Raw genomic sequence first — 20,243 nt, 5'->3', positions numbered from 1 at the left:
CAGTTTCTTTCGTCCTCCTCGTTTCTGCCCTTTTGAAAGTTTTTTTTCTTTTTTTTTTTAAGAATATAAGTCACGTAATCGTCGTTGCTTTTCTTCCGAAATCAATTGAAAAAACGCTTCAGGCGCTCGCTCGATTCTGAGTACTTTCTTTAAAATTTCAAATTCAAATCTCGTAGATTTAAGGCCATTTTGATTCGCGAGAGATCGTCATGGAGATGCAGACGTGATGGTTCCCTTTGCTATTGAATCGATTTGTACGGGATAAACGTTGACACATAGACGGATCTTTCAATATATCCAGCTATAACTTTAATTAGTCTTTTACAATTCTTACAATCTTACAATTCAGCGATCGATGCATAAGCGTACCATTCTGTCTCACAATATGCTCTCACGAAGCGCACACTGTCTAATTTACCAAAATTAGAGTACGCTCGGATGTTTGTATCCCTATGTATTATTTATTATGCGATAGCATGTTCTTCTTTTTTTTTTATCCTTTCTCATTTCTCTCTCTCTCTCTCTCTCTCTCTCTCTCTCTCTCTCTCTCTCTCTCTCTCTTTCTTTTCTCCGCGATGAGATTGACACAGATTAGAACGTCAATGAGCGGAATTAAATTTTAATCACTAACATGATAGAGTATGAATTGTTTCGCTGACAAGAGAATCTACTGTTCCGCGCGAGAACCACCGGGTGCGCACCGGCCACTTACATTGCACGTAGAAAACGAACAGCTCTGTCTCAGCGGGTGTATAACATTTCAGATAGAAGCTACAAAGAGTAGCTCTTAGAAGGCAAAACGGATTGACAGGAGATGACAAACTTAATACATTTGCAAACAAAACACTCACGCATTAAAAAAAGAGATGTGTACATATAACGTAAATCGCTGTTGCGTAACAATATGGATGCGGACAACTTTAACAGGATCGGTGTATTCACGAATTTGCGACGATTCGAGAGTCATCGATCTTCGGAACTCTATCGTTTGTAACGCTATAAAGAATTGTAATAACTTGTAAAAGATTATATACTAATCGATTTTTCCTTCTTTTCTCCCCCCCNTTTTCCCCCCCCCCCCCCTCCCTCTCTCTCTCTCGTCACGGCCGTAAAGAACAAGTTATTCAAGTGCACTACACGACTTATCTCTATTCTAATGCCGTGCAAATCTTAATGATTTCGGTGAATTTCATCAACAAAACGAACGCACAGTCTGCTATCTGGTGAATTTGCTATGTAAAGTAGCTTAATAATTATGCAAGGGATACTGGCTCACGGTAAACTGAAACGCACTTGGATAATTTACTGTTGTTCTTTTCAATTACATCCGTAAATAAAAAAGGTTAATATTCCTCCTCGTCGTCGGGTGCGAGTCCGTCGCCTTCCAATTCCTCAGGTGGTGCAAAACCGTCCTAAAAAGACGAGCAGAAGCGTCAGACAATTTATCCGTTAACGAAAGAAAGAGAAATGTCCCTTCCCAACTTATCCAATCGCGAATTAAGAAGAGAAAGAAAGAGATCATCCCTCATATAATAATTAATAATTGGAAGATGAAAGTGTGTATATCGTTCTAAATGTAACATCTAAATATGAACATATAATCTCTCTTTAATCACTTAATCAACAAGTGATAAAAATGTATCAATGTTAACGTAAAAACGAAACAATCCGAAAGGATTTAAACTGAATTTAACAGATGCTATGGTAGTTGTTAAGATAAACAGAAAGAAAGATTAAATATCTGAAATAATAACCACGATGAGTCATGTTCTTCGAATTTCACGTACATATGCGTACATACAATATGTAAAAACATGAGGGTTGTTAAGAAACTACTGATATTTATGATATGTATATATAGTGGGCGATCGTGCGATTAATTAAAAAAGTGTGGTGTGACACACTGAGGGAAACCCTAAAGAATAACCAAGACACCAGACAGAACAAGAATCACAGAATCAAGTGCAAAAGTACTTTCAACGTCGTCGTACTGATCTCACTTCACACTTCCAAAGTTACATGTTAATAATCAAATACGACCAGAACGCTCAAAATGTTTAGCTAAAATGGCATTACCTTATCATCAAGAACGAGCCTGTTACGAAAATGTAAAAAAAAAGATGCTAATAAGTTTCTTTCGCAGCTTTCTCTTCATCTTTTAATTCCTGGAATAATCATTGTGTCACGTAGTCTTGTAATTAAATATATCGGTCGAAACTCTAATTACCAACATATAACCCCGTTTACATTCATAGAGGAAAATTATAAAGCAATATATTTTGCGAAAATGTTAAATTACAACGGAAGTAGTTAAAGTGACGTTAAATGTCTTTTCGCGATAAAATGTTAACTTTAGCTGTTGTACAGAATTCAACAAATTCAGTAACCCCTCCGGAAAAGCGAGAATACAACCGAATAATTATATAATCTATCTTTAATATCTGTATATAATAAGCTATATGTGTATTATTAAACCACTAATGTTTATACCAACCATATTTAGACGATCTCCCTTCCCCCCTTTTTTTAAATCAAACATTTTTCCCTGTTCACGAACATAATAGAGAAATAATGTAAATTACCTCTGTCGCGTAAAGGACTTCTAAAATTTTCTGTACAATAGGTGGAGGATCGCCGTTGTCGCAGTCTTGGCACATCACCTCTATGTCGCGTAATTTCCCAAAATAGAAGTCCCTCTCCTTCTCCAGACCTTCGACCGACATTTTCAACTCAACCAACTGAAATATTTCGTTGGAATTTTCATTACATGAAAACATACATACGAGAGATGTGTACGATTATAAGTAACATATGTATTTGTAAGAAATTATCAATCTGGACAAGGATTGTGTTGATACCTGTGCGCTAAGTTCCTCGATTTTACCCGTATCACCACGGCTGCCGACTGCTGTGTTCTTGGGTGGCGCGCGGTATGGTTGAGCTTTATTTACTAAAGACGAAGAAAATAGCACGTTAACATTAAACTTTAATGCGTAAGTTGATTATATATAGAATTGTGTTAAAACGAATTATTTATATCGCGAGAATCGATGAAGTTATTTAAATATAGAGATATACAAGAGCTGCGTTGTGAAAAGCAAAACGATGCATGCAACAATCCAGTTCAGAAGCATGCATAACATACTTGATGATTGTAATCAATCTTACAAGTATATATACAAAGAAAAGAAAGAATAAAAGATATGTTCATTTGTGTGTATAATGATAGAAAACTACGAGGCAAGTGCTCCTAGGAAACGAAAAGATAATTCTCATTTGTTTGTTTCTACGCGTGCGTTAACGAGTGTTTGAAAGTAACGATCATAAACTAGTGGAAGGCTACAATAATCGTACGAGAAATCACTTTGAAACAATGTAAGCAATGTAATAGTTATATATAAAACGCGAAGTTATATATGTCTGTTTATTCTTCGATTTACTTGCCAGCCCAATTTCATATGTTTTGGCATTTATTTTCTCGCGTGTCAGAGTAATCAATACTAACGAAAATATCACACTTCGACAAAATGTTCGGCCAATACAAAAATTGCCGGGATGTACTTTGTAATGTAATTGTAATTTGCAACATGTAATTTGTACTGTTCTTAACGCGTTAATTAAAACATATCCAGGATTCAAAGAGGCAAAAAGCATAAGTGACGAGAGAATTACAACGAAAAAAAAAAACAAAATGGTATGTCGTGTTTCACCTAATGCGTTTGCACTATCTGCGCGCACCGAAGATGGATGTCCCTCACCTACAGGCAAATTTCATTTCGAGTTATTACGGTCCGAGTGATACATAACAACGGGAAATTTTGTCGAAATATTGATCACAAAGATCTCAAGGTGACGAGGGAGCTTATAATTCTACCGACTCGACGGTCGGTTTGATTTGCCTGATAAATAAGAAGTGTTAAATAGGAAGATTCGTAAGATTTCTATGGCGCACGTCGAATGTATGTATCAATTAATAAAAATTTATATTAATGTACAGGTTACACTTAAAAAGAAAAAAAAAAACATCTATTCTGCATCGTATCCGATTTACTAGTTAAGTCTGTTAAATTCCATTTTATCAAAGAGGGGAATCATGAAGTGTAATGTACCAGTACGAGGGGCAGCAGATTTAGTCGTGACCGTTTCACGTGGAGAAGTACGTTTCACGTTAGAACCACGGGGTGCATTATTTCCACCACTACCCATAGGCTCCCCTCCTCGCATTGCAAGCGCATCGTACGGCTCTGCTCCCGAGTAGTTTGCGTCAAAGAACTTCTTGAACCATTGCAAAAACTCAAAGTTGTCTTGGAACCTGCCTTTCACCAGCCTATCAATTGGTACAATCTGCAAATGAGGAGCGGAAGGTGTGGGTGTGTATGTGTGTGTGTGCAAAACAAAACAAATATTGAACAGAGATGACATATATATGCGTGTGTGTGTGTGGCATTACTAAATTAAAGAGGATTTAAAGATATCACGATTTCTTAACTGGAAATAATTCGTATGTACGAAATTGTGCGAAACGAGCATTAGATAAAAGGGCGAACAAGTTTCTCCTACATTCTGATGCGATACATCGAACAAGCTTACTTGTTCGAGTTGCAGGGGAACTATTTCTCTCAGCTTATAATAAATCAGCATACAAATACAGGACGTAAACAGCTAAAATCCTACTCTACACATGTATGTATATTGTGCATATATTAACAATTTACAAAAATACGTGCCATAGATCTTGGTGCGTCTATTTCTATCTCTTTCTACATACTTTTTGCATACTCACGACGTCTGAAATTAAAAAAGTGCATACGAAGTGTGGTAAATACGCTGCGAAAAGCTCGGTATTTGAATGAGCTAAACCGAAGATAACATAAATAATTGTTGCTTAACCGATGTATGACATTAATGGAAGAGAAAGGTTTTCAGCTGCGGCGGTCTTAAACGGACGGACCTTTTCCTTCCAAGGTGCGGATTTGTACGACGCGAGTAACAGCATGCAAGAAGTAAAATCGAGACTGCAAGCAGATATACCCTGCTGCTGTCGCGGGACACTGTTACGTTGCTGTATATGTTTTTGTTGTATTTGCGGCTGCTTCGATTGCGGTGGCAACGGCACCAATTGGGGATTCGACAGATTATGCGTTCCATCGACGCCGGAACCCAGCGGTATGCAGCCACGCGCTTCGTAAGCCTCGTACTCACGACCGTCGTAATTTGCATCGAAAAACTTTTTGAACCACTGCAGAAACTCAAAGTTGTCTTGAAAGCGCCCTTTTATCAGCTTGTCCACTGGTATTACCTGAACCATTTTCACAGCTGTGTCATTACAATACCCCGCACACGTTGTTTCACAGGATAACTATTCTATCGTGGGACAATGTAGTCTCGACATAATTTTTTATATAGCGCGACACCTTACCTTTCGTTATTTGTCTAAAATATTGCGCTACTTAGCGATTGTTTCTGTGCTTATTATAATATCAATCATTATTTCACATGTGCGTTGCACCTCTGATTGCATACCTTTTCTCTACCGTAAGCTACATTGTTGTTAAATCAATTCCAATAATTATTCACGGTTATAATGTAACAAAATTGTATGTGTCTATATATATATATATAAAAGCAAAAGGAAAATTTCAAATACAATTGTTATAAATAATCATTTGATCTTGACGATATATCACTTGCATTTATCATATATATAGTCATCGTTCTGTGACCGGTAAATAAGTCGTATACCAGTTGTAATTTAGATTTATCAAGGCTCTGTATGAATGTGAAAGAAGCAATTCGCTTACCTTGTCCACATTCATCTTTTTGAAGCCACCTTGGAGAATTTTGAAATTCTGTATGTACTCATGTTCCAAATTGGTCTTGAATTTGACCCTTTTCAAAGGTACACTGCCAGGGAACAGCATGTCCATGAACTGGCAGTAGACCGCTCCCGTACACAGTTCCTCGATCTTGGTGAATGACGACTGAAGACAGTCGTTTACCCAAGCCAACATATCGTGGCGACTAAGGTTGTCGGATGTCATATTTGTGGCGTACACGTTAACAGCCATGTTGCTCCGCTCCTTGTTCTAACTGGAAATCATAGAATAAATATACGATATTACAAACATTGATAATCTGCTATAGTAGATGTGTCTCAATTTCATGAAAATTAATGACAGTGATAATTATTATTGTATCATGCATCTTTCACAAAGTATTGTATGGAGCATAGCTTTTTCTTGTTGTAATTGTCGTTGGCTTACAAAAAAACACGAGGAAAATGATAATTAAAGATGTCGTGTCTCACTGTTGTGCGGGTAAACGAAACCGCCGAGTAAAATTTTCGACAACAATCCAGACTTGGGATTCATGTACTACACTTTTTGCACTTGAAACGATACATTCGAGACTCGCGAATAAATGAGAGAACGGAAGAAAATATTGCGCGAGAGAAAGCGTAGCCGACGAAAAGAAGAAAGGAAGAAAACAAGAGAAAGGAAGAGAAGCATCTTGAAGCATCGGCGATACGGAGAGCGAACGAACGGCCAAAACTCGGCAAGCTCCGAGAGATTCCATTCTTTTTTTTTTCTTTTTTGGCGAAACTCGCAGTCGACATATTCGGCATTCTTTATCGATGCGCTGGTCGTTCGCTCGTCCTCGGGCATACCAGGCGAAGGCGCGCATAACCGTATGTACAATTGTATGCGTACACTTACCAAGGTTCGCGAAAACGCGGTAACGACGAACGGGAGTGGTTCGCGCACCCAGATGACAAATGTGCACTAGATCGTTCAAACGCGCACACAACAGAAACTTCTAACGGTTTCGCCCGAGTGCGATTGGCCGACGCCGCGCGCGCCGCTCTACACGCACCCCGGTGAACCGTATAGGTTGCTTTGCAAGGCACACGCAAGTCTAGTTATATCAGAGAGAAGCCTGAAGAATTCCACCGTTTTTCGCTACGCCCTCTGGGAAAGTACGTTTAGGCTAGATAAGGGCCGATATTCATAATCGGGTCTTACATTTCAGACAGTTTATCCTCAGATCTTTCGTAGCCAATGAAATGAGCTTCTGAAGCATCTGAAGATAAATTCAAGACGGTCTTAAATCCGACTATTAGTCGGGAAAAGAGAACCTGGACATAGGGACGGGCAATATCATCGATTATTGAGGATGGTATTAGAGACATCTAGTGAAAATATCGGGGATTCTAGAAATTCCGATAAACTTGTACGACGTATCCTCAATGAGCGAACATAGATGATTTTGTCCATCCCTACCTGGAAATATAGGGAACATCGGAACATAAACTCTTAGGAGTGCCTGTATAGCCAAATATTGAATGAATGAGAAAGAGAGAGAGAGAGAGAAAAGAATATTTGGTTTTCTTTCTTTCTTTGACTACGTAATCGTATTTAAATATATCATTTTTCACGATAATGTGTTAAAACGAACGTATAATATCACACAATTGAAATATATTATTTTCCCACAAAGAGAGATTTAACTTTTCCATTTGACGTGAGGTAAACGTAAAGCGTTCTCGGCGTAAAAATATTCCTCCGATTGGGGTTGCAGTTTTGCCTTATAGTCCACGAGAATTGCACGGTCCCCTTGTTGCACGAATATCTGTAAAAAAAAAAATTTACCATACAATATACGGAATGTCCAACTTCGTGAGAACGGATTGAATAAAAGAGTCCTCTACCATTTTTGCAAACGCGCGCAAATTTTTGCATCATCAATTAAAGAAGTTTTCATAAAAATTTGCAATGATAACTCGAAATTTTGCGTGTCGTTTGCAAAATGGTGGAGGACTTTTTTTAAATTCAATCCGTTCTCACAAAGTTTGTCCGTGTTGGTCTAGGAAGGGAGGGGAGCATCCTGTATATAATTTCTATTCTTTCATCAATTTCTCTCTCCCTTATAATTCCCTACTATCTATCTTACTACTATCCTTGTAAGTCCCTACTGTGTCACATATATATGTACGTACATCAATAGCTGTCGTATGACAAGATAATTTCTTCGCCAATTCTAGTCGTTTTTCCAAATTATCAACGAATTTTAAATATTTTTCGAGAACAGCGTGCGACGCGTTGTGCTTGTGCAATACTTTCAAAACATCCTCTATGTATAAACATGTTTGCAATTTTGTATTCCCAAGCATTCCCTAAAATATAGAGTTGGGATGTAAAATGTTTCCGATAACCGTAATACTTAAATTCTTTTTTAATTACAAAACGAAAGAAGGTGTTACCTTTGTTAAAAGTAAGCGATCGATATCGTCCCATGCACCACAGGTTGCCTTAACTTGTAAAGCGACTTTTTGATACAATCTGGGAGAAATATCGTGTTCGCGAGAGAGAGTCGTAGGTGATATCACGACAAAATTATCCGGCGTGCTGCAGTGATATTTGCATGCGTAGTGCAGAGATTCCAGAACCGAAGAATTTAATGCAAGTCCCTCATTATCTTTCTTCTGCTTAATCATTATTTGCCATTCTAACGATGTAATTAATTTATAATTAAACAATGTCTTTTTATACAGATCAGAGTAAAAAATTACAAACATACCCAATAGTTTAATGTAAGAATGGAGAAACGTAGCCTCTTTACAGTCGGGTAATATCTGTACCTTGTAGCAATTGTGAAGTTTCTGCAGTAATGTATTTGGATCTCTTACATTTTTTATAATGATGTGGAGATTCTTCATCTATAACGATAAGATTAATTATATATTTCTCTGTACCATGTGGGACAAATTGCAGAATCAACACTTACGGCAGCAGTTGAAGAATGACCCAGCATACTGTAAATTATACCAATCATAAGAAAAACAGTGACAAGCTATCAATGGCGCATTAGGAAAATTACATACTTTAATATGTCGGTTATCTCATTTGTTTGCAATCTTATAAAGAGATAATGTATATATACATTTACTGCATCTGGCCTGTCTGCTAGTAACCTTTGCACCAACGATCGTTTCAGAGTCTTTGTGAGAAATAAAACTATCTAAAACCATTAACCAAATATTAATAAGAAATGGCAAATTAATTTTATGGATATACTATAGCAAGGCTTTATATTGCTTCATTGAAGAAGAAAAAAAGTCTCTACTATCAAAATAGCATTTCCATCTCCACTTAAAATTGCAGCATCCAACAAGGTGGTTTTACTGGCAAGTGAACTATATTGTTCCAATGAATATGGCTGACCGAACAAAATTCTTCTCAGAGTAATGTCTGGCTGGACAACAGCTGTTTCTGAATCTACATTCTGCAACTTACTCTCGGTTACAGCTAAAACTGCAAAATGATAAATATATAGCTATCATATAAGGGAAAAATATTCTGTGGACAATACATAAGTGTGCTAAATAATATTTACACAAACATTTTTTTTTTCTCATTGAATACCTTTATCAGCGGTATAGAAGAACTACTTGAAACATTTGAATAGGGTAGATATATGAAAGTTGTGTCTTACTGCGAGAAAGGGTCTTCTCTGATATGATTGAAAGGAGAGGTTTTGTAGTTTGGAAATCATCGCCGGACTTCAAGTTACTTTCGGAAATCGATGTCTTGGAAATTCCAGCCCACAATTTCTCCGTATCATTTTTCGATACTCCAAACAATTGATCCACCTACATACAATCATCCGATATGTATTGTACAATGGCACACATCGAGTTTTCATATTATCATGTGACACTAAAGCTACACATATTATTGATAAAATAGGAAGTAACAGCAATTTGAAGTTATTGTCAGGTTTTAATTATAACCTCATTGTTTTCGAAACAGAACGACCGTGTTTCGCTGCTGTACCAAAAAGCATCGTCGTCTTTGCCGGTGGTCATTCTGGTTCGAGGTTAATTTATTAACTTTGAACCAGGGACGTAATAATATACAGACGAAGCTCAGCGAGGGTGACAGGCACAACATGATGCTTCCCGCGACAAGATGAGGTCTTATGGCAGACTAGCACGACGCGATGTCCAATGACGAACGCGTAGCACTTCTGGAAAAGCAGTACGCTCATTGGACATCGTACTGCTCTAAATCTTATATATAAATACCGGCCTTAGAGGCATTTTTACCGATAAAAGAGGATATTTATGAGAAATAGTCCAACTTCTAAGTTTCCGTTTACCATGGGCGTTTTAAGCATTGAACTAGCCTACTTAATCTACAATAGGTGCTTTGAGCCCTAAGAAACTAACCAATTATAATTGACTATCTTTTATAATTCAATTGTAATTGGTCAATTTCTTTAGACTTAAAATACCTATTGTGGACCAACACTAATAGTACGATTCATTAGAAAAAGATCGTTGGTTTTAAGAAACGAGCAAGTCGTACAACTTCTCTTCTGAAACTAACGTTAAATAAAAATCGAAAAACAGCTGCGTGTACTTCATTATAATTTGAAGAATTAAAACTTTTCATTTTACACGAAAGTTCATGTTACGTATGTTAAAATTTATCGGAATGGGAATCGAAAACTCTACTACCAGAGGCTCTCTAATAAAAGCTATTATCCCAGGTTGGTAGCTTCCCTGCGTATTCCTTCGAGGCGCATGCGTGAAAAAGGGGGCGCATCTCACAATCTGCCTCTGATCGGTCAACGCTCGGTGAACCACATTCTTTTCCGCCACGCATTCTCGGGTGTTCGTATCTTGTTTAGTTTCAGCCGCATTTAAATCTTTCTCCATCTTCCAAAATGAAGATTTACAAGGATCTTTTCACCGGTGAGTAAGCGCTAAATGATTCGTATGATCCCGTGGGCCGAATATTTTTCGTTCACGACATCGAGTTCCCATGATACGAGTCAATGATGACACTTTGCGATCGACGGTGCTTGAATGATGATAAAGAAATATTCGTTTATTCCTTAACCTCGCGCTGCCAAAGGGCATAGCTTTGATATTACGTGACGATTCGTCGCAACTAGGTTGTACCATATAAGGTTCCTCTTGCTAGAGGCGAGAATTCCGAACGCGAGATTCCTAACCTCTCCGTATGTTCCCGACTCGATCGCGTTTTCATGATGAACGTTACGTCTGTTTATGAAATGATAATAATTACACCCTCTTTTGCTTACACATGTTTTCAGGAGATGAAATGTTTTCCGATGCTTATAAAATCAAATTAGTAGACAATGTGCTCTATGAAGTGTACGGCAAGGTGAGCGCACCCTTTATTAAATCTCATATGCGATAATTTAACGTCTGATCATCTTTCTTTTAGTTAGTCACTCGTAAATCAGGAGATGTTGATATAGCTGGCTTTAATCCCTCCGCCGAGGAAGCCAGTGAAGGTACCGACGAGATCGTACAGTCTGGTGTTGATGTTGTCCTGAATCATAGACTCCAGGAGACCTTTGCCTTTGGGGATAAAAAGTCCTATACATTGTACCTCAAAGACTATATGAAAAAGTAGATATCCTCAATGTGTTGCAAAGCATACATAATTACTCCAAATATATAAATACTTTGTTCTAGCAAAATTTTTTCTTGCAGATTGGTTGCAAAACTTGAAGAGAAGTCGCCCGATGAAGTAGAAGTATTTAAAACCAATATGAACAAAGTTATGAAGGATATCCTGGGACGTTTCAAGGAATTGCAATTCTTCACTGGAATATCATCGGACATTGATGGAATTGTAGGCCTCATGGAGTACCGTGACATTGATGGCGAGTCCGTGCCTGTACTCATGTTTTTCAAACACGGTCTTGAAGAAGAAAAATTCTAAGTAATTTTTAGATATCCAAGAAATTATCGACAAATTTTGTAAGTCATCTCTATTAGCTGTGCTACCTAAATTACTCTTATTATGCGTGGATTCCAAGTTTGAGAAATTGCATACATGTAAATTCGTGACTGACACACTCATTTGTGTTTGCCACTGCACACACATGTTAGATCATATTGGCGATTCGATTCTCACTGCGACGTCTTTCTATGCGCAGCGTCTAATATCAACCAGACATCTTCGAAATAATAAAATATTCACGTTGTCATGTTAATCGCGGTACAAAGACTGATCGATTCTTGTGTATGCTTTTCAGATAAACTGGAATCAAGACTGCACACACTGCTGGAAAGCTGTGAAATTTAGTTAAAAAAAGAAAAATGTAAAACAATTCTTCCAACTTCAATTTACAAACGCTATTAACTAACGGTACATTGAATAAAATATTCGTCAGTGACATATTTCTCAATAAGTAACTGTACATATTCTATAACAAGAGGGAAGATGACAAGGAATGGATAATCCTCATAAGAATGTGCAAGCGATTTGTGTTTGGAAAGCTGTTGCGTTATTTCCATTTTTATATTCGATATAGAAAATTTTATTTATACGATCGAAGAAATGGAAGATGGGGAAAGAAGTCGCAGCGGTGGACTCACATCAATCCTGTGATGTGATTGTTTATGATTATTGTGTTAATGTCTGCAATGCCATTGATCAGCAATTTTTCTGAAACGTATTCAATACGAATGTCCGTCAAATAAATTAAAATTTTCATAATTTTTATTCCTTGTTATTCTTTCTAAAATTATTTAGAACATTCCCGTACACACACACACACACACACACTCTCTCTCTTTTTCTTTCTCTTAACTCGCTAGTAAAATGGATCTAAATCTTCCCTCGAACTTTGATTGTTTCTTGTGATTTACAGGTGGAATATGTGTAACTTGTACAGTACCTTCAAAATGCGTCCGAACCAAATGTATAGATTTTTTACGCGAAATGCGAAAGATTATACCACGATAAACGCGTAATGTTGGTTGTATCGCTACGTTCACATTTAACACACGCGTGTGTGCGTGTTAAATGTATATATGTGCAGATAAATCGTAGATAATGTACATTCTTTTTGTTAAAAAACGGTACAATGTGGAAGAAGTGATCACGAACTCTGTTATTACTTCGTAATGGAAATATGATGCACTGAATGTGTCTGCCATCAATAAAATGCAATAATAAATATACTGCAAGAGAATTAATCGACCGTGTGTGTTTTTGATCCACGTTGAATTTAAGGTGTTAAATGTGCAATGAGAGAATTGGTTTGGCAAGGAAATCGACAAACGGTACACACGCACGTGCGACACACAAAGATGACTCTGTTTCACTTCATAAAAATATTATATTTAGATAAGTCAGAATAGACGATCTATCTCTTGGCGCGAAACCGTACATTATAATTCTTTACTCACAGGGATTGTTACTAGTCATACTGTTGTACAAGTACATTCATAGCAACACTCTTGTTTTGCACATTCTTGCCGTTAACAATTTCTCATCCTCTCTTACTCTCAAACTCTCTCTCGCTCTCGTTTCTACATATTTATTTTATATACCCTTGTCGTTTATGCGCTTTCTGTGAATATATTACTCTCTCTCTCTCTCTCTCTCTCTCTCTCTCTCTTTCTCTTCCAAAAACATTCGCTCTCTTCTCACCTGAGAACTTGACGCCCCGAACGTGATACTTTGCACATGTTCCGTCATACCGTTATTTGAAAAAAAAAAGTGTATGTGTTTACACTTACAAAAGCGTATTTTAGTAGTTTAGTAATAATAGTAGTAATAGCAGTAGCGGTAATAGTAGTAGTAATAGCAGTAGTAATAGTAGCAATAGTAGTAGTAATATAAGTATGTAGACAGATTTTTTCGTAATCTATATTGTGGATGCGCGCGAATTAAATGTTCCACTATGTAATATTAACGAAATCGTAGCTTAAACGATAATAAGAAATAGATTCGAGAGGGGATGTATATACATGTAAATACATGTATAGTTATATATTGCTTTGCTATTTATGGAGCACAACCATATATAGTATAGTTCGTTATATTAAAACCAGTGAGAAATAAATTAATTCGCGATGCTTTTTGAAATTGTACGTAAAGTGGGACGAGCAATGGGATTGAGTATATGGAGGGCGGGGGAAGAAATAGAAAAAAAAATCCTTCGAATCGATATTTCATCGTATAGGCATCCGTACGCGTTCGACATTTTTTTTTTATCCATAAAGTGGAATGTTTACACATAATTCAACACTTATCGATATACAATTAGCTGACGAGTGTCGAATCCGGCTTCATATAATCGGAGAATTCTATATAGTGCCATGTACTTTAATGTATTGTAAAATACTTGTTACGCGCAATTCAAAATCATGAAGAAACATTTTTACACTTTTCTCGTACAAACGTGTGCTCTTCTGTGAGAAGAAAAAAAATGAGCAACTCCGAAGTATCGTATTTACGGTAATGTTCGAAATCATACTTGATCATATAGTGGCAGTTATACGAGAGTTAACTTATTAACCGTTTCTTAATTCGATTGCCGATACATAAAATTGTATGACATTTACATACATATACATGTGTATAACATACTGGCTTACAGTTTAGCTCTTTAACAGTACGGTACTTTTAGTAGGACACCTGCTACTATTTGTTAAGTTGGGTATACCTTATGCGCGGGCGATAAGAGTAAACAGTATGTTGTTATTATTATTATTAACATTATCTCGGTATTATTGTTATTACTATTGTTGTTATTATTATTACTATTATTATTATTACTGTTATCTCGTTATTATAATAATAATTAATATTATTATCATTAAACTTATTTGTACTGATCTATGTAGAATGGGTGCGTAGAAAGAGAGTTTTCTATATGTTACAGAAGGATGTACATAATGTCACTCGTTTCGCGAATACTGAAACGACAGAAGGCATTTCAGGGCTAAAAATTTTCCTCACACATAGAAAACAAGGATACGCGACGGCGAGTGCATGTGATTAAAATCTCTTGAAAAATAATCAACGACACAAGACTCAAAGGAAACGAATGTAACCCAGGACTCGCGTAAGTACAAGACGAAGAGGCCACAACGGATACACGCGAGAAGGAGGTAATTGCGTATCTGTTGCGCGTTCACTGTACAGAAAGATTACATACAGCGCACCCAATTCTCCCGCTCTAGGACACTGTGTTGTTAACTAGATAAAACGTCACTACACACAATTTGAGCATCGTACCATTTCCATGATACTTCAAAGAAGTATGGCAAAAAGCAGTTCTTTCCTTCCTTTAAGTTTAACATTAAAGTATACGATTCGTTATCCTCGCGATAATGTGACGCGCTTCACACGCGAGAAGCTCGGTGAGTCTGTTACTCTTTTCATTATGCTTTCTAGTAGACAGATTTCAAAGACCACTCTTATGTAATCCTCTTACCTTATGTATAATGTCTGTTCGCAGAAAGGACATAGGTTTCATAAACCTGTCAGAACCATTGTGTCAACTCTTTTCGTTTTCCTATTTTTATATATATATATATTTTTTTTTTTCGTTTTCTTTTCCCTTTATCTTGATCTACTACTGAGGTTGTCGTATCATTTGTTGAAAGAATTCGGTTTATATATTACATATCTATATATGCACATATACACGCGTGTATATATATATGTATGTGTGTGCCGCGTATATACACACATACATACATACATACGTATACACATATATATACGTATAGATATTTCCGTCTCTTTTAACATTTATATATTTATATGAAACTTCATTCACAGGTAGCATTCGCGCCCTCCAATCCTAAATGGTCACTTACAGCGTCGTTTGTATCGTATTTTGAGGAATTTGAAGAGGTGATCGCCGCGTAATCGCGCGATTGTTCAGAGGTAATTTTGGTCAGGTGGTTTCCTTCGTCAAGAAAAAGTCATGTGTCGAAGTAACAATTGTACACGGGTATAGAGTCAAGTAATACAAAAGCGATAATACAGAATCTGCGTTCCTTCTCAACAAAAGTGATTCGCACATTGAGAAATTAAGTCGACTCACATTTGAGATATTGCTCTTGCATCCGCGTTGATTAACGTTATTAGTAGTACAAGTCTCATAAACTCATTGCCAGTGGACAGTTGAAGCAACAATGATACTAAAACAGGTTCATCTGAAATGAACAGCAACTCCACTATATTGTAAAAGGAAAAAAAAAGTATGAATTTAATAATTGCGTTTGTGTTTTCCACGGTATGCATAACATTAAAAACTCTCATCAAGTAGATAACAATAACCAACAACTAACAATCGTAGGCATTCACGCAAAAATAGAAATATGTGTGTTTAATAATATATAATAATATTATCATAATTTATATTATTGAAGTAAGTATGATCATTCCCTTACGGTTTCTAAAGTAGTAGAGTAAATCGTATCAATGATTGGAGCTGAAAGTGTCCGGCGAAATGTCACAGGTATTTGTACGATATCCGCGTTCCGTCACGTTAAACGATAAAACGAGAAAAAAATTAACGCACGCATTATTACATTACGTCCCACCGTGGGAGACGCACATTCGATCGCGAAAATTTCTCACAAAACTGTCGATATAGAAACGCGTATGTAAGCGCTCTCATATCTATTTATTATATAACTTACCGAACTTAGATTGTACGATGACACTTGAGTGTCCCGACATTCACGGTCCGGGACCCAACGTAATATCGAAATTTTGCCCATCGTCTGTGAATCGAGCGTCATTAATTCGACTCTTGGAAGTAGAGTAGACAGAGATAGAGATTGTCATTATAGAAAAATATATATATGTGTATCCTATATCTTTACATGCTGTCAAGTTCCGAAGGTGACCGGCCGAACAAGCACGCCCTGTTTCGTATGGATTTACGAATTCATCGCCGATCCATCAGCTCGAATCATGTGACACACACGTTCTGTAAATTACTAACAACGAGAGTAGGGTTCTATCTTAATTCTGTCCACGATCAATTAATTCTTATTCTAGATTCATAGAATAATTACACATCTCGCGCGCACGCAAAACGTCTGTTCTTCAAGAGGTTCGAGAGGCTCTTACGCGCGTCCTTCTTCTATTTTCTTTCCTTTTCTTCTTTCATCTTCTGCCGTACGTTGAACGTATTCGCCGGGAAAAAACAAATCTTAATGCCAGTAAACTCTCTACGATAGAGAAAAATGTCTATCCTATTTGCTGCCATGTCAAATTTGTACCAAACATCAGAAGACAGCATATTCTAGCGCTGCGAGTGTTTACCGCGTGTTAAAACCTGCCTAAAAGCTGTGCAACACCGGCAACGGCTGTTGGTAAAGAATGTCGGGGGAAAAAAAAAGAGAGAGAGAAAAGAAAAAAAAAACAGACGCAAACCCTAATACCTTGAAACACCCTGGAAGTAAATACTTGGTTCGCACGCTTTAGTTTGTCAAAATTTCACTATTTCGTTCACAGTAACTTTGTTACATGCTGCTGAACTCAAGAGGAGGGGAGTTACCATGTATACTCAATATAATTAATAATGAGAATCAGTAAGTTTTCGTTTCTCTTCTATACTCTAAAATACAAAACAATAAATTATTGTTAATGCGCGCGCGCGCGCACAAGGGCCGCGTATATTGATGCAAGTATGTGCATACATCTGTATGCGAGGTTTTTTGTAAAGTAACGATCCGAATCGAGTTGGAATGTAAAGAGAACTCGCGAGCACAGTCTGCGTCTTCGTCGAATTTGCCGAGAGGATGGAGAAGAGAAAGATCACGGGAGGTAACAAAGTGTGCAAAAATGTGAAGCAGAGAAATATAATAATCGTCATTTAAGGAACTAACGCGACTTCGAGAGGCACGCAATTCGACAAAGACGCAACATCTGTCTGTCTGTCTGTCTGTCTGTCTGTCTGTCCGTCCGTCCATCCAAAACAAAGATCCGATCGTCGGCTGTGAGATATATCTTCGTCCGGATGATGGCACGACACATGCCGCAGACTAAAGAGGCAACGATTTGTTCTTGATGATATTTCTAAGGATCTCTATCTATCCACAGCTTCTCCGCGCGCGTCCGCACTCGCCGAATCTTAAATTTCTATCCATCATTTCCTTCCTTTTCTCGCGTCGCGAAGCTGCCAATTTTTTCGACAGAAATTTAAGTCGCTTTTCGGCGAGCATTGACATCTCAGCTGATTTACAACTGATCGCGATGCTTTTACGCACGCACGCGCGCGCACACACACACACACACACACACACACACACACACACACACACACACACACACATGCGCACGCATACCATTATCACGTATCGGCTAAGATCGCCTCTTTACACTGGACACGAGAGTCGCTAAATTCTAACATAAACATAAATAACGGGACGCGACGGGAGAGAGGAGGAGATAGATGAGGACGAGGGGGGCAGCGGTGAAGAGTAAGTAAATTCTATTTCATTTGACGATTGAACCGATGGTGATATTTGCAGGAGGGACGCCACAGAGCAAAGATGAGAAAAGAAATCGGCCGAATGCGCAACCGACTCTCTGTGTTCTTTTGTCGTCGTCATCGTTGTCGTCGTTGTCATCATCATAATCATCTTCTTTTTCGTCGTCCGCTTTTTACAAATCGGTGTGCCCCAGGACGCGGCACACCTTCTGCTCCTAAGTATCCGATTGCGACTCTAGCATCTCCATGAGGAAATCGTCGATCGGTGGGTCGCCGATCACTTTGAAGAAGAACAGGTGCTCCAGGCACTTGAGACCGATCGAACGGATGGATGGTAGGCGAAGCAGCAACTTGGCAAACCTGCCGGGGTCGTCCGGCCAGGACACACGGGTGTATTCCTCCAGGGCGGCGTAAATTTTTTCGCGCAGCAAACTGACCTCTTGGATGGACTTGAGACCTCGCACGTCGGGATTGAAGAGAATAATGGATCTGCGCGATAATCATACGTCAGCATATTTCTATATATTTTGCAAAAACTTAAAGGCTACGACTTTCAGTCACGTGAAAAAGCTCGTACTACTACCGTGCGCGATCAGCGACGGCTGCTCCGAGGTTCATCGGCTTCCCAAGTTTCGAGGAAACACACATATACGAGCAAAGATAAATAAATCAATGGATAGATCTTTCGTCGCTCACCTAAGACACCCGAGTTCGGTCCTGTCCATTTTCATTTCGCGCATCTTCGACACCAGCTCCGAGAGCACGCGGTCGAATATCGAGGCCACGCCCGCCTGTTGCGCCGAATTTCGATGCACCGTGGTGCCCGTCGCCAGAACGATACCGTCCTTTACGTCGATGGAACGGTGGGAGAAGGCGGCTATCAGCAGCTCGTTCCAGCCTGCCCTGAGCAAAAGCACCTGATCCTCCAACGGCAACGACGTAAAGTGCGGGATGTGCTTCGCCCATGCCACCAGCTGGAACAGCTGTTTGTTCGTAGCGTTGCAAATGTGCGACATTGCGTTCTGCGCATCACAGAAGATGCCATATATTAGTAGGAGCGATTCGAATCGCCGTTCCGCGAACAAACGGCTAATTCAAACGCATCGAGAGTTTCATTATTTTCTACAAATCTGTCCTTTCTTTCGAGAGAGAGAGAGAGATATTTACCTCGTAATTTCCCTGGTGCTCGATCTTACACTCGACCCGTTTCTCCGCCTCGAGGATACGCTCGATCGGCATGTCCGCGTGCAAATTGCTTGTGCTCTCCACTTCGCTTTGATCCCGCTCCTTGGTACGTTGACGCTCCTCTTGCACCGCCTCTCTTTTCATACCCATCGTCAGGCACTTCTGGTACCGGCAGTACTGACAGCGATTTCTCTGTCGCTTGTCGATGATGCAGGACTTCTCCTCGCGGCAGGCGTACGACAGATCCTTGCGCACCGTCCGCTTAAAGAATCCTTTGCATCCCTCGCAGCTGAAAGACGAGAACTCGGTTCAGACAAGCGCGGCGGCGACCACGACGACGACGACGACGACGACGACGACGACGACGACGGACGACGACGAAGACGACGACAGCGACGACGACTCGCATTATACTCCGTTATGCTGCAGTTTCGCGCAAATTATTCTTCTATTTTTAATTGAAATACATTACACAGATACTCGCGCGATAAGCAAATTATAATCTACGTTCTGGACGCGACGAATGTCAATTATTAGCTTCGAAATTTACGTCTTGAAGGAGTGCGACTTTTTGCTTTTTTAATAACTATCCGAGAAAAACGCGCAATGATCGCATTATATTCACGGTAGGCAAATTACACACACTCGTTCTTTGATTCTCTCAGATTGAAATTTCTCGCCTTGAAATTTTCGAAGGACGCGGGCTTCAAGACGACTGTGAATTAACGCTACGACGCGCACGATAATTATTGCGCTGTTGGTTCGCG

The 20,243-nt window shown here is 38.7% G+C and overlaps 4 protein-coding genes across 25 annotated transcripts in view; 1 reads left to right on the top strand and 3 right to left on the bottom strand.

The window, feature by feature from the left end:
* Positions 1-1,071: 1,071 nt before the first annotated feature.
* Positions 1,072-6,882, bottom strand: LOC106752171 (microtubule-associated protein RP/EB family member 1). Of its 5 annotated transcripts, XM_014633694.1 has the most exons (8): positions 6,717-6,876; positions 5,802-6,090; positions 4,110-4,344; positions 3,711-3,758; positions 2,859-2,950; positions 2,583-2,738; positions 2,077-2,165; positions 1,072-1,412 (listed from the first exon to the last, which is right to left on the bottom strand). In XM_014633694.1, the coding sequence occupies exons 2-7, from the start codon at positions 6,066-6,068 to the stop codon at positions 2,124-2,126; spliced, it is 840 nt and encodes a 279-aa protein (XP_014489180.1). In that variant the 5' UTR covers positions 6,069-6,090; positions 6,717-6,876; the 3' UTR covers positions 1,072-1,412; positions 2,077-2,123. The 5 variants fall into 5 exon arrangements, with proteins under 5 accessions (XP_014489180.1, XP_014489181.1, XP_014489177.1 ...); XM_014633695.1 differs by lacking the exons at positions 2,077-2,165; positions 3,711-3,758 and adding an exon at positions 4,952-5,299 and having other exon boundaries at positions 6,717-6,881; XM_014633691.1 differs by lacking the exon at positions 2,077-2,165 and having other exon boundaries at positions 6,717-6,874.
* Positions 6,883-7,458: 576 nt separating this feature from the next.
* On the bottom strand, positions 7,459-9,951 carry LOC106752141 (spermatogenesis-defective protein 39 homolog). Its single transcript, XM_014633607.1, has 9 exons — positions 9,791-9,951; positions 9,493-9,649; positions 9,124-9,311; positions 8,882-9,018; positions 8,785-8,812; positions 8,578-8,716; positions 8,261-8,505; positions 7,997-8,173; positions 7,459-7,629 (listed from the first exon to the last, which is right to left on the bottom strand). The coding sequence occupies exons 1-9, from the start codon at positions 9,863-9,865 to the stop codon at positions 7,504-7,506; spliced, it is 1,272 nt and encodes a 423-aa protein (XP_014489093.1). The 5' UTR covers positions 9,866-9,951; the 3' UTR covers positions 7,459-7,503.
* Positions 9,952-10,629: 678 nt separating this feature from the next.
* LOC106752151 (translationally-controlled tumor protein homolog) lies at positions 10,630-12,545 on the top strand. Of its 2 annotated transcripts, none has more exons than XM_014633642.1 (5): positions 10,630-10,756; positions 11,122-11,192; positions 11,256-11,443; positions 11,528-11,759; positions 12,076-12,545. In XM_014633642.1, the coding sequence occupies exons 1-4, from the start codon at positions 10,729-10,731 to the stop codon at positions 11,757-11,759; spliced, it is 519 nt and encodes a 172-aa protein (XP_014489128.1). In that variant the 5' UTR covers positions 10,630-10,728; the 3' UTR covers positions 12,076-12,545. The 2 variants fall into 2 exon arrangements, with proteins under 2 accessions (XP_014489128.1, XP_014489127.1); XM_014633641.1 differs by having other exon boundaries at positions 10,631-10,756; positions 11,528-11,797.
* A 3,456-nt stretch (positions 12,546-16,001) lies between these two features.
* LOC106752144 (retinoic acid receptor RXR) overlaps positions 16,002-20,243 on the bottom strand; it is a 41,191-nt gene continuing 36,949 nt past the window's right edge. For 16 of the 17 annotated variants that reach the window (XM_014633630.1, XM_014633628.1, XM_014633613.1 and 13 more), the window contains 3 exons: positions 19,459-19,765; positions 18,988-19,313; positions 16,002-18,780 (listed from right to left, as the gene is read on the bottom strand). In XM_014633630.1, the coding sequence (XP_014489116.1) occupies positions 18,507-18,780; positions 18,988-19,313; positions 19,459-19,765 (907 nt within the window). In that variant the 3' untranslated portion in view covers positions 16,002-18,506. The remainder of the gene's footprint in view (positions 18,781-18,987; positions 19,314-19,458; positions 19,766-20,243) is intronic. The other variant, XM_014633629.1, reaches the window with a different exon arrangement.

Source organism: Dinoponera quadriceps, unplaced genomic scaffold, assembly GCF_001313825.1.
Source record: "Dinoponera quadriceps isolate SergipeBrazil2010 unplaced genomic scaffold, ASM131382v1 scaffold323, whole genome shotgun sequence".
Lineage (NCBI taxonomy): Eukaryota > Metazoa > Arthropoda > Insecta > Hymenoptera > Formicidae > Dinoponera > Dinoponera quadriceps.
This window is presented reverse-complemented; position numbering and strand designations above follow the sequence as displayed.

Coding starts and splice junctions, on each gene's coding strand:
- LOC106752171 (XM_014633695.1), bottom strand. CDS start 6,068: ATGGCTGTTAACGTGTACGCCACAAATATGACATCCGACAACCTTAGT. Junction 5,300..5,801: donor AAAAGATGAATGTGGACAAG/GTAAGCGAATTG, acceptor AAAATGGTTCAG/GTAATACCAGTGGACAAGCT. Junction 2,951..4,109: donor ATCTGCTGCCCCTCGTACTG/GTACATTACACT, acceptor CTTCGTCTTTAG/TAAATAAAGCTCAACCATAC.
- LOC106752141 (XM_014633607.1), bottom strand. CDS start 9,865: ATGACCACCGGCAAAGACGACGATGCTTTTTGGTACAGCAGCGAAACA. Junction 9,312..9,492: donor AGAGAAGACCCTTTCTCGCA/GTAAGACACAAC, acceptor ATCATTTTGCAG/TTTTAGCTGTAACCGAGAGT. Junction 9,019..9,123: donor ATGGAAATGCTATTTTGATA/GTAGAGACTTTT, acceptor TAATGGTTTTAG/ATAGTTTTATTTCTCACAAA.
- LOC106752151 (XM_014633642.1), top strand. CDS start 10,729: ATGAAGATTTACAAGGATCTTTTCACCG. Junction 10,757..11,121: donor TTACAAGGATCTTTTCACCG/GTGAGTAAGCGC, acceptor ACATGTTTTCAG/GAGATGAAATGTTTTCCGAT. Junction 11,444..11,527: donor CTCAAAGACTATATGAAAAA/GTAGATATCCTC, acceptor TTTTTCTTGCAG/ATTGGTTGCAAAACTTGAAG.